This window comes from Canis lupus, chromosome 19 (genome assembly GCF_048164855.1).
Source record: "Canis lupus baileyi chromosome 19, mCanLup2.hap1, whole genome shotgun sequence".
In the NCBI taxonomy this organism is placed as follows: domain Eukaryota; kingdom Metazoa; phylum Chordata; class Mammalia; order Carnivora; family Canidae; genus Canis; species Canis lupus.
In genome coordinates, this window is record NC_132856.1 from 51,561,602 (window position 1) to 51,572,496 (window position 10,895).

The following is a 10,895-nucleotide window of genomic DNA, read 5'->3' on the forward strand; positions in this document are numbered from 1 at the left end:
AGAGTGAGGTGCTTAGGAGTGGGGCTGGAGGGGACTGGGGAGCTGGGGGAAGGAAGTCTGGTCTACACCCACTCACCCGAGGCTGGTGGGGGAGCCGCCAAGTTTGGGCTTCTGAGAGACGAGCTTGAAGGGGCAAAGCCGGTAGATGTACCTGTCACAGGATGGGGATGGTGGGCAGGGGACATGGGACCCCAGCCTCCTCAAACTCCCCTGACTGACTGCCCGTAAGCCCACCCCTTCACCCCCCTGTCCTCGCCCAGGACCCCACAAGTCTACCCCACCCGCCCCGCTGGCCAGTGGGGGGCGCACTCGTTGGTGGTGAGCTCGTAGCACTGGCTGTACAGGTAGGCAAACTCTCCGTTGGGGCCAAAGTCAAAGGAAATCTCCTGCTCCAGGTTCCTGGAAGGGGAGGCCAAGCAGTTAAGGGGCAGCTGGGGACGCCACAGCCTCGTCGGGATCACATGGGGAGGCCCACTCCAGCAAGGGAGGGCCACCTGGGGGCTGGGCTCAGGCTCCTCACTGTCTGGGGACCCTCCCTGCAGGAGCTGCCACCGCCTCAGCAGAGGTAGCCTCGGCAACTCCCCATTACCACCTCCTCTGGGGAGCTCGGGGCAGGCGGCTACATGGCAGGTGCAAACACGGCCTTGTGTGGCCAGACACCCCCCCTTACCTGATGGACTCTTCCATGTCCCTCAAGGACCGCTCAGCCTCCTCAAACTTGTTGCGGGCCTCCTGGGCGGCTGGAGGGGGTGGGCAATGTGGGAGGAGGTCAGAGGTGCCCCAAAGCCCCATCCAGGAAGACGGAGGGGGTGCCACGGACACACCCACTTCCCCCAGCTCACGGCCTGCTCCGAGTGAGGACTGGGCCCAGGAAGGCCCTGCAGGCCTCTAGTCCCAGGGCAGACCCCACTCGGCTGCCCAGGCTCTGAACTCCTGAGGGAGGAGGAGGGCCAGGGCTCTTGGGGCCTAGCTGGCTCCTCACCCCAGCCTGGGGTGGCACAAACAAGCGGCAGCCTGAGGCAGGAGGGCCCCTGGGGCTGACAAGGTTAGCGATGGTTTCTCCAGGCCCCAGACACCCCTTCCAGGGCGGCCCACACGCCCCAGGTTTGCTTGGGGCCAACGCAAGCCCATCTTGGGAGCCAAGTAAGGTCCATTCCACGGGCCAGGCACGGGAGCTTGGATTCGGGCAGGGTCCCCTCCCTCCCCAGGTTGGCGCGCACCATCAATGAAGGCCTGCGTCTGCTCATCATACGGCGGCATTTTGTCCTCTTCAGTGGGGCTGGCCGCAGGCTGCGGGGGCACCAGTGGGGGTGGGGCCTCCTGGGGGAGGGGTAGAGTCAGCAACTGACCCAGCCCCCACCCGGTCACTCCCTTCTCCTCCAAACACACACCTTGGGCTGCTCCCTTGGCACCTGGGAATCTTCTTCCTCCTCTTCCTCCTCTTCCTCCTCCGGCTCCTCTTCTTCCTCCTCCTCTTCCTCCTCTTCCACGGGTGGTGAGGGCACTGGAGGCTGCTCCTCCTTGGGCTCCGTCAGGTCAGGCTCTGACGGTGCAGGTGGGGGGCTGGTGGGTAGCACCTGGCGGGTGTGTGGGCAGCAGGTGCCGTGGGCTCCGTGGTCCACCCCCGCCTCCCCGGGGCTCAAGCCCAAGCTCACACCATCACCCAGTGGGCAGCCTCTGTCTCCGCCCCTTCCAAGGGGCCTGAAGGGAGAGACAGACAGCTGGCAGGGGGGGCCCTCCACAGAGGGTGCTTGGGTTACCCAGCTGGCCAGGGTGGCCCTGTGCCAGAACCAGAGGCAGTTCCTTTGTGAGGCATTTGGGAGAGGGAAGGCTGGGAGGGGGGACTGCCTCTCTTCTCCTCCCCCGACTGACCTCAGACCGGTATTTGTCCCTGATGGCAGCCCAGAGGCGGTCAGAGAAGGCAGTGGCGTCGGCGTGCACGTCTCCCCCAAGGAGGGCCTGTGTACATGTTGGGGGTGGTGTCAGGATTGGGGCCTCCATGTGCCCCGCTGTGTGCCAGGCACGGATGTGCCCTGACCACCCATGACCAGGCCCAGAAGGGGGCAGCACAGGCCTGTGGGAACAAGGAGGGGGCCCAGAGGAGGGGCGCAGGCAGGGGTCAGCAGCCAGGGAGAGAAAGTGAGAGACACAGAGGGAGAAAGAGCTAGAGGGCACTGCAACCAGAGGTCGCTGGGCGCTTGGGAAGAGGTGGAGGCCCAGGCAGGACAGGGAAGAGGCCAGCAGCAGGGATCCGGACTGGTGAGGACAGGAGGCCAAGACCCACACCGAAGGATGAAGGACGGAGGATGGTGGGGCGAGGGTTGGGGGGACGAAGGGGAGCTGCATCTGGGGCCCGGTGGGCAGGAAATCTGGCGCTTTCCTAACCAGATGCCTCCGTGGCACCTGTGCGCTGCCACTGGGTCCCCAAGGGCAGGGAGGAGAGCCGGGCTGTTACCCTCTGGCCTCACCCAGGCAAAGCCAAGTGGCGTCAGCCATGCCGGGCTTCCCAGCAACCCTGGGAGCAGTCCATAACCAGCCTGGCCCCGCCGCCTGGCCCTACCGTCACCCTGGGGCAATGCCCTCTCCAAGTCCCGGGGCAAGAAGGATGGGGTACCTGAGCTTCCCCTTCAGAGAGAACCCCATCACCATCGGTGTCCAGCTCCGGATGGGTCTGCAGCTCGGTGACTGAGACCCTGCAGGGGCACGGGCAGAGGCCCAGAGAGGTAAGGCCCACTGGCTCAGGGGCCCGCTACTCCCCTTCCCCGTTCTGCCCCAGAACTTATTTTAGGACCTCAAAGGGACAGGCATAGAAGTTGGGAGAAGTGAGCTCTGGGGTTGGGGTTGGAGTAGGGCCCAGTCTCGTCTCCTACCCAGTCCTGAAGACCCCATAGCCCTCAAGGGTCTCAGAAGAGACAGAGACCCCATGTTCCCACAGCCCACCCTGCCCTCAGCCATTAGCCTGGGCCAGCCAGCAAGGGCAGGGCCACGGTGGCACTGAAAGGGGTCTGGCTGTTGTCAAAGTGACCCAGGCCACAGAATGGGCTTAGGAAAAGTAATGGGGCCCCCCAGCTACCTCACCTGGCTCCTTGGTGTTGCGGGGGTGGTTTCCCTCATCTACCCTCAGATTTTTCTTTACACTTGAGTAAGCAGAGGCTTGTCCAGAATTGGTTTAGGACTAGCTAAGGACTCACGCCAGGGAGGTGGGGCTCAGGCACAGGATAGCGGGAGGTGGGAGGAGGGAACCCCAGGCCCAGGGCAGGACAGACAGACTCACGCTCCATCCTTATCGTCGTCCAGCTCCTGGAAAGCACTGGCTGCCAGCTCCTGTTCCCGCTGGGCCTTGGAGGCAGCCTGCTGCTCTGTGGAAGAGCCAGCTCCATCACCCGCCACCCTGAGGCCTGCCCTGCCCCGACACCCCGTGTGGCCCACTGTGTGCGAGGCCCTACACTGGGTGCCATGTTGGGCCAGTGTAGAGCACAGTCCGGGGATGGGAGCCAGGGGACGCCAAAGGCCGGCCAGGGTAGGGGCCAAGGCAGAGTCGAGAAGTGCCAGATAGTGGGGAGACTGAAGCGGGGAGTTAAGAGATTTTGCAAGCATGGGGGCTGGGCTCAAGAACACCCTAGGACTTTGGGTCTGAATAAGCAAGGGGCTGGCAAACGCCATGCCAGGGTGGGCGGGACATCACGCATAGGTCGGCCACGTCCAGGAGGCCCCCATGAGAAGCAGCCCATGTACCCCATATGGGCCCACTCTCTGACACAAGGGTCAGGATGGAGACTGGAGTCTGGTGTGGCCAAGTCAGGAAGGCTTCCTGGGGGGCTCTGGGGAGTCCCAGGAAAAGAGAAAGCCAGCCGCACATGAGAGGGAACTGGGCTATGGCCAGCAGGGAGAGGCCTGCAGCTGTGCCTCTGCTCTGACGGTGCCTCCTCTACTGGCCTCATCCCCACCTAGTCTGGCTGGAGGGGACAGCAGCTCCGGTGACCAAGCTCAGAGCGTACCCCGGACCTCAGCTCAGCCATCTACGATGGGGTAAGTGGGGCTTCCTCTGCCACGCTGCGGCTCAGCCTGGGGATCCCACAGCGCCCCAGCAGAGCAAGCCGGCACTGTAACCTCTCACAGACAAGGGCATGAGGCTGGCTGGCTGCAGGGACCTGCCCAAGGTCACCCAGCTGGCGAAGGGCAGAGCCGGGGCAGAGCCACAGAAAGGTTTAGGTCAGCCTCCACCGGGATGAACAGAGAGACTTTCCAGCACCGGAGAGGAAGGCAGAGCTTGGGGCGGCTGTTTGAGTAGCAGAGCGAGTGTGATTCTAGGTGGAGGGAAGGTACCAGCTGGACACCACCCGGGAAAGAGGGGACATAACAAAGCCCGGGGTCTCTGAAGAGCAGCAGAGGGTGGAAGCCAGAGTCTGAGGGCAGAAACAGCCTCTGCGGAGGGAAGGAGAAAGGGAGTCTACAGGTGCCACTGGGATTCTGGACTGGAGGCGCCTCTGCTCACCTGCCCCAGGGCCACAAAGCTCCAGTCTGCTTTCAGGGAGTATCCAGAAGCTGCCCACTTCTCTCTACCTCTGTACCCCCTACCCTGGTCCCAGCCCATCGCTTGCCTGGACCAATGTGGTCCGCTCCTCCCTGGTTTCCTGGCTTCTGTTCCGCCTCTGCTCAGAATCCTCTATGGCTTCTACCTCACTTGCAGTGAAAGCCTAAGTCCTCCCCATGATCCCCAACGCCTGCCTTTGTCTCCACCACGACACGCATACTCCCTCTGTCCAGCCACACGGCAGTTAGCTGCTCCTTAAAAACCAGACATGATGCGGCCTCAGGGCCTTTGCACCTGTGCCTTCTGCCGGCTCACTCGTCCTTCAGCAGGCAGGGGCTCTCTCCGTCTCGATCAGTGCTAAGCTAGTGGCACCTAGGGTGTGCAGCCACTCCATATACACTGGGTGACCTACTGGATTACAGATTCTGAGAAACGAGGGCAGAGAGAGGAAGGGACAGAGAATGCAGCAGGTGCCCAGGGAGACGGAAAAGACCAGCAGTGCAGACTCAGAGACGGGCTGCCCACAGCTCCTGGTTACCAGCCCATCACCAGGGCCATGTTTCCCAAATCCTGCAATGCTTGGTCCTTTAGCTAGTCTGGAGTGGGTTTCTGCCCCACCTCGCCCTTCTAGCCTGCTGCCCCAGGGTGACCCCCACTGGACAGACTGAGGCCGAAGGCCAAGGCTTCCGATTTCCCAGAATGCAAGTATAACCTGCCAAGGGCAAGACAATGCTGGAAGGAGCACAAAAACCATCTTCAACCAACCAAAGTGATACTAACTGCCAAGGCAAAGAACAATTCGGGAAGATAAAAGAACTTGGAAGCACCTGGCAAATTTGGACATCTGATCTGATGAGAATTTGTGAGACAAGGGAGAGAAAAATCAAAGCCCCAGGTGGAGAGAATGGGAGAGCCCCCCCACCTCATAACTATGCTATGACCCTGGCAGAGGCTGTCCCCTTATAGAGGCTGGACCAGAAATCACGCAGCCTGTGCTCACACCTGAGCTTCCACTGCCTGACAGGTTGGAGGGACCTCCAGCCTTTGCTCTGGATTCAGGGGATCCCCCAATGGTTCTGTCCCCACGTGGCTGGCAGGAAGAAGAGCCGCTCCTCTCAAGAGAGAAAAAAAAAAAAATCACTTCTGCTAGACTGCAAATTATTCCTCCAAACGACTTCTGAATACAATGACCGACGCACAGGGCAAGACAACTAGGTGCGTGGGGGTGCTGAGGTGCTGTGATCAAAAGTCAGGAGACATAGGAGCCAACAGGTCATGAGCGAGGCTCCCGGGGCCACCCCGTGACGTACCTTCCCACCGCTTCTGGTGCTGGTCTTTGGCCTCCTTCTCGGGCTTCTCAGCCTCCTCCTTCACCATTCGCAGCATCTCCACCTGGTCCTCCAGGGACTTCTTCCCGGCTTGTAGCTCAGTGAGCTTTTCCTGGGTGGGCAAGAGACCAGATGCCACTTCTCCTTCTGCCTCTACGCTACAGAGTGGCTGCCAGGTGACCTCTCCAAAACACACAACCCCCTGGGTCTCCCCCTCCCTGGGGTTCCCCAGAGGTCACTAGAGGGAACCCTGAACACCTCGATGTAGCCCCCACAAGGTCCTGCATAACCAGGATCACCTCGCCAGCCCCATCTGTGCCACACCTCTCTTAACCTGTAGGCTCCAACTACCCCAACATTTAGGTCCCCAAACGCTCTGCCTCCAGTTCGTCACACGTGGTTTCTCTTTTTCTAGAATACTCTGCATGGCTAACTCTGAATTATTCTAAGATCTGAGTTAAGATAGAGGCCTTCTCCAGAAGCCGTCCCTGCTGCCTGCCCCCACAACAGGTAGGGGAAGGAGGGAGACTGGGGCACAAGTCTCCTCTATGCCACATAACCCCAACCCAGATACCCCTTTTCCCAGTGGCCCTGGGTGTCACTTTGTCACCTGTCCCTCTCAGTAGACATAAGCCCCTGAGGCAATTCCAGGTCTGCTTCCAGTCTCATGCCCACTATACCACACCCCCTGGGCCTCTGTGGATATTGCAAGAAGGAATGAGTGTGTGTGTGGATGGGGCCCCAAGCTGGAGGGTCTTAGCCCAAGCCCCGCCATAGGATCATTTTCCTCCTATGACCTTGACCCCCACCTCAGCCTGGCCTGCTCCCAGGATCCTCCTACTGCCCCAGGAGGGCAAAAGTCACTTGGAACCAACCTCACTCCATGGCTCCCCCACTGTCTTCTGAACTCAGAAAAGACTTCACTGCATCTCCACCTCTGAACTCAGGAGGGGCCTCACCAGCCAGGGCATGGAGGTAAGAAAAACCCAGAACCTTCCCTGGGCAGAAAAACAGAGCTGAGCCCTCCTATGGAGGATCTGGCAAAAGTCCAGGAGCAGTGTTGAGGACTCTGACCTGTCTAACAGCCCAGGGGGTGGCAGGCAGGGGAGGAAGAGACACATGCCTAGGCACACAATTTCTTCCAACCTCTGCAGAACTCACCCTGTTGAACTAACCCGGCCCCTCTGATGTCTTGAATCCTCCCCCAAAACTGGGAGGTCACATGGTCATCAGCCTCATCTTACAGATGATGGCACCAGGGAACCAGGATGCAGAGAGGTGTCCCTCCCATTCTGGGATGCAGGAGGGGAGCTCCTCTAAGCCCACTTCAAGCTGCCACCCAAGGCCCTGGTCAATACCTGTGCTGCCCACCACCTGGTAACAACTTAACCAATGACTAAACAGCCAGTGGACAAATGAGTAAACCACAGCACACACAAACAGTAACTGGCCTAGGACTCCACTATTCAGGGGCATGTGTCAAGGCCACCCAACCTCACTGGCCCCTGACTCCAGGCCTCAGGGCCCAGACCATCTTCAGCCAGCCTCACAGGGTCCCTCACCTGCTTCTCCTCCCGAGCCTTCTTCCAGTCCTCAATGAGGATCTTCTTTAGGCGGAACCCCTCTCGCGTGACCTCTGCCATCTGTTGCAGTGTCTCTCTCTCCTTCCGGCCCTTCTCTCTAGTGTGGAGAGAACACACAAGCACCGCCAAGGAGGCCTTTAGGGCTCACCAGGTCTGCCTCTTCCCAAAGGGCTCAACCCACCTGCTGCCCGCCCCCTGTATTAGGAAACATGAAGAACAAATCCTTCTCCCCCCACTTCCCCGGGCTCTCTTGGCCTCAGAGCCCTTCATCCTTGTCCTTGAGAGGAGGGACAGCACTCAGAGTTCGCTCATTGTAGGCATCCAGGAAAGGGGCTAGGAAATGTCTGGATGTGGGGGTTAGAAGCTGCTCCCGAAAAGGGAAGAAAAACACAGAAATCCCAGACTCTCAGGCAAGAAGGCCAAGGGTTGTCCTTGACCTACCCTGTAGTTAAAAGATTTTCCATCAGGTGAGTTTTAAAAAGTGTTGGGATTTTCAGGTTCCCTAAAAAACGAATCTAGCCTGGCCACTTGCCCTTAACTGACAGAAGTCAAGAGACAAGTGTTCCTTCAGATGCCACAATACCCACCACGCCTCAGACTCAGCTGGCTTCTGCCGTTTATACTACTTGTCTATGGGCGTTTCAAGTTTTAGGTCCTGCCACAAGAGCATAGCAATGAAAAGATTGGAGTCTCAGGATCAATCAGCCTTGGTACAAGTCCTGGTTCTGATGTGTCCTAGCTGTGGGAACCTAGGGAAGTCACTTTTTATCCTAAACTTGAGTTTCCTCATCTGTTGAACAGGCAACAATTGCACCTGGTTCTGGACCAGAGATGAAGTGGCAATGTGGTGTTCATTCAAAAGGCACCTGGCAGAGTGAGCACTCGACACACAGAAGCAGAAAAGAGTGACACCTGGGTGGCTCAGTGGCTGGGCGCCTGCCTTCCACTCAGGTTGTGATCCGGGGATCCGGGATCGAGTCCCACATCAGGCTCCATGAAGGGAGCCTGCTTCCCCCTCTGCCTATGTCTCTGCCTCTCTCTCTATCTGTGTCTCTCATGAATAAATAAATAAATCTTTTTTTTAAAAAAAAGAGCAGAAAAGAGAAGGGCGCTTGGTTCACTGGGTGTAGTGAGGAAAGGGCTGGGGCGTGCTGTGGGGAGCAGCAGGTGCCAGCCACATACTTGCAGGTGTTCTCACAGACGATCCCGCTGTTGTACTCATCGGTGCCGTCACAGCAGTCTAAGAGCACAAAGCAGGGATGCGATGAGACCGGCAGTTGCTCCTCCCTACTCCCCCGCGACCACCTATTTCCCCAACCCGGGTGTGATCTCATTCACCACAAACTCCATCGTTGACCCATCTGGAGGAGATGTACAGGGGCTTGTAGCCAGTGTTGCTGCAGTGGAAGCTGCCATTAGGACAGGCGGCTGTACCTGTGGGAGGAAAAGAGTTTCTGGGGTGTGCTCAGGAGAAACATGTCACATCCACACACAGGCAGATCCCCGGCCACAGGTGTGCATAGACAGCCTGGGAGCGCAATCAACGCTGAGAAAGGGAAGGAAGGGCAGCTGCCTACCAGAGCCTGAAGTAAACCCCTCCAATGTCCACTCCTGCCTCTCCCCAAGGCCCTCAGAACAGGGCCTGGCCAACTGCTCCAGCCCTTGCCTCCACTTCTGTCTTTGTCTGCTTTTTGACCTTACCTTGTCTCCCATCTCAGGGTATTTGCACATGCTGGCACCTCCATTTTTAGCACACTTTAGGATTCAGGTGAGATCTCACTTCCTGACCCCCAGGCTGGGGCCAAGGGGATGGGGGACTTTTGGGGCTCCTCTAGGAGCTATGGCCTTCCTCACCAACCCACAAACCACTCGCTTCTATGCCTGCTTTCCCCCACTCAACCCAGAGCCATGTGAAGGCAGGGCTGGATTTGTCTTGGTCACCACCATGCGGCCTGGCATTTCCCAGGCACTCAAAACAAGGTCAAATGAATGAATGAATGAATGAATGAATGAGTGAACAGAGAAAAACTCACCTGGCTCATCTGAGCCATCCTTGCAGTCACAGTAGTCATCATTGACCTGATCGAAAAGGATGGTGGCAGAGCCATCCAGGCAAGTGAAAGGCTTGGACTCGTCGTAGAAGTGATGGTCTGGGGACGGAGGCAAGCGGCTCAGCCCAGGGCCAGGAGAGGCCCGCTCAAACGAAAGGCAACCTCTGTCCCCACCTCGCAGCCGAGCATTGCCACCTTCCCTACCCAGAGGCCAGGAAACTGAGGCAGAAGGCCCAAAGCATCTATCCCGGGGGCCAAGTCGGCCCCTCCCACACCCTACCCTGACCTCCAGCCACCTCCAGTGGGGGACTCACTGGTGAGGGAGACGCCCCGGGGCCTCTTGACCTCCACGGCCCAGCACAGGGGCAGCAGCAACAGCAACAGTAACATCTCGCCGGAAGCTCGCAGACCGGAAACAGGTTCTGGGGAGGAAGCGGGCTGCGGGGAGATGTGCTGTGCCCCCACGCTGCGGCAAGAAAGGGACGCGGGTCAGGGGAGAGGGCTGCTTGCAGCCGAAGGAAGTCACCTCTTCCTCCAGCCAATTGGACTCTTCCATCGCTTCCCGGCAATGGGGGCTCACTTTGCTTCCGACACGGTGGGGGCTGGGGGAGGTGGTCTCCCCAGTCTTGCCCAGAGGGAGCCTCACTTTGCTCATATCAATGGTGCGAAGCTCAAAACCTCCACTCCCAATCCGGGGGGTGGTGGTGAGCTGTCCGATTCCCGCCAATCGGCGGAAGGGGTTAACAGTCCCCCACTCTACGGACGAACACCCTCCAGCTGCCCCCAATAAGAACCTGGGGTCACCGCCTCCCCCCGCGCGCGCGATAGTTCACCACCTACACGAGGCTGGGGCAAAGGTCAATATCCACCGCGCCCCCCAGCCCAGCAGCCAACCGTTCCTCCTGAAAAAAGAAAGCGGAAATCGGTGGGACCCGTCACTTCCGGCATCACGCCGCGCGTGCGGAGCGGCGCCTCAACGGTGCCATGTTGGGAGTGGCGAGTGGGGGAGGGGCCGGGCTGGACCCCAGGCGGCCATCTTGGATAGGACTGTGATGCCCTAGAGGGGCATCGTTCTCACGGTGCGCGCTTAATGGCGGCGCTAGGCTCCTCCATCTTGGGAGTGGCAGGTCCTACAGCCGGAAAAAAAGGTTCCTGAAAAATGCCCAGGAAACCCAGGGGAGTGGTGGTGGTGTAGGGAGTGCTTTAAAAAAAAAACAAACAAAAGTGTGTGTGGCGGGGGGGAGGGTGCCTGGCTGGCTTAGTCCAGGAGCGGGGCTCTTGATATTGGGGGTTGGTTGTGGGTTCGAGCCCCATATTGGGTGTGGAGACTACGCAAAAATAAAATCGTAAAAAAAAAAAAAAGTAGGGGCGCCTGGCTGATTCTGACTTAGAGCGTGTG

At 59.1% G+C, this 10,895-nt stretch overlaps 1 protein-coding gene across 5 annotated transcripts in view; it reads right to left on the reverse strand.

The window, feature by feature from the left end:
* The window catches only part of PRKCSH (PRKCSH beta subunit of glucosidase II), an 11,789-nt gene extending 1,300 nt beyond the window's left edge, over positions 1–10,489 (reverse strand). For 3 of the 5 annotated variants that reach the window (XM_072787291.1, XM_072787292.1, XM_072787289.1), the window contains exons 1-15: positions 10,337–10,489; positions 9,811–9,962; positions 9,479–9,595; positions 8,784–8,879; positions 8,628–8,685; positions 7,425–7,542; positions 5,845–5,974; positions 3,275–3,359; positions 2,615–2,693; positions 1,873–1,959; positions 1,392–1,577; positions 1,221–1,320; positions 671–740; positions 310–399; positions 77–151 (exon numbers count right to left, since the gene is read on the reverse strand). In XM_072787291.1, the coding sequence (XP_072643392.1) occupies positions 77–151; positions 310–399; positions 671–740; positions 1,221–1,320; positions 1,392–1,577; positions 1,873–1,959; positions 2,615–2,693; positions 3,275–3,359; positions 5,845–5,974; positions 7,425–7,542; positions 8,628–8,685; positions 8,784–8,879; positions 9,479–9,595; positions 9,811–9,886 (1,367 nt within the window). In that variant the 5' untranslated portion in view covers positions 9,887–9,962; positions 10,337–10,489. Of the gene's footprint in view, positions 1–76; positions 152–309; positions 400–670; positions 741–1,220; positions 1,321–1,391; positions 1,578–1,872; positions 1,960–2,614; positions 2,694–3,274; positions 3,360–5,844; positions 5,975–7,424; positions 7,543–8,627; positions 8,686–8,783; positions 8,880–9,478; positions 9,596–9,810; positions 9,963–10,076; positions 10,281–10,336 lie in introns of those variants that run through there. The other 2 variants (XM_072787293.1, XM_072787290.1) reach the window with 2 other exon arrangements.
* Positions 10,490–10,895: the final 406 nt, after the last annotated feature.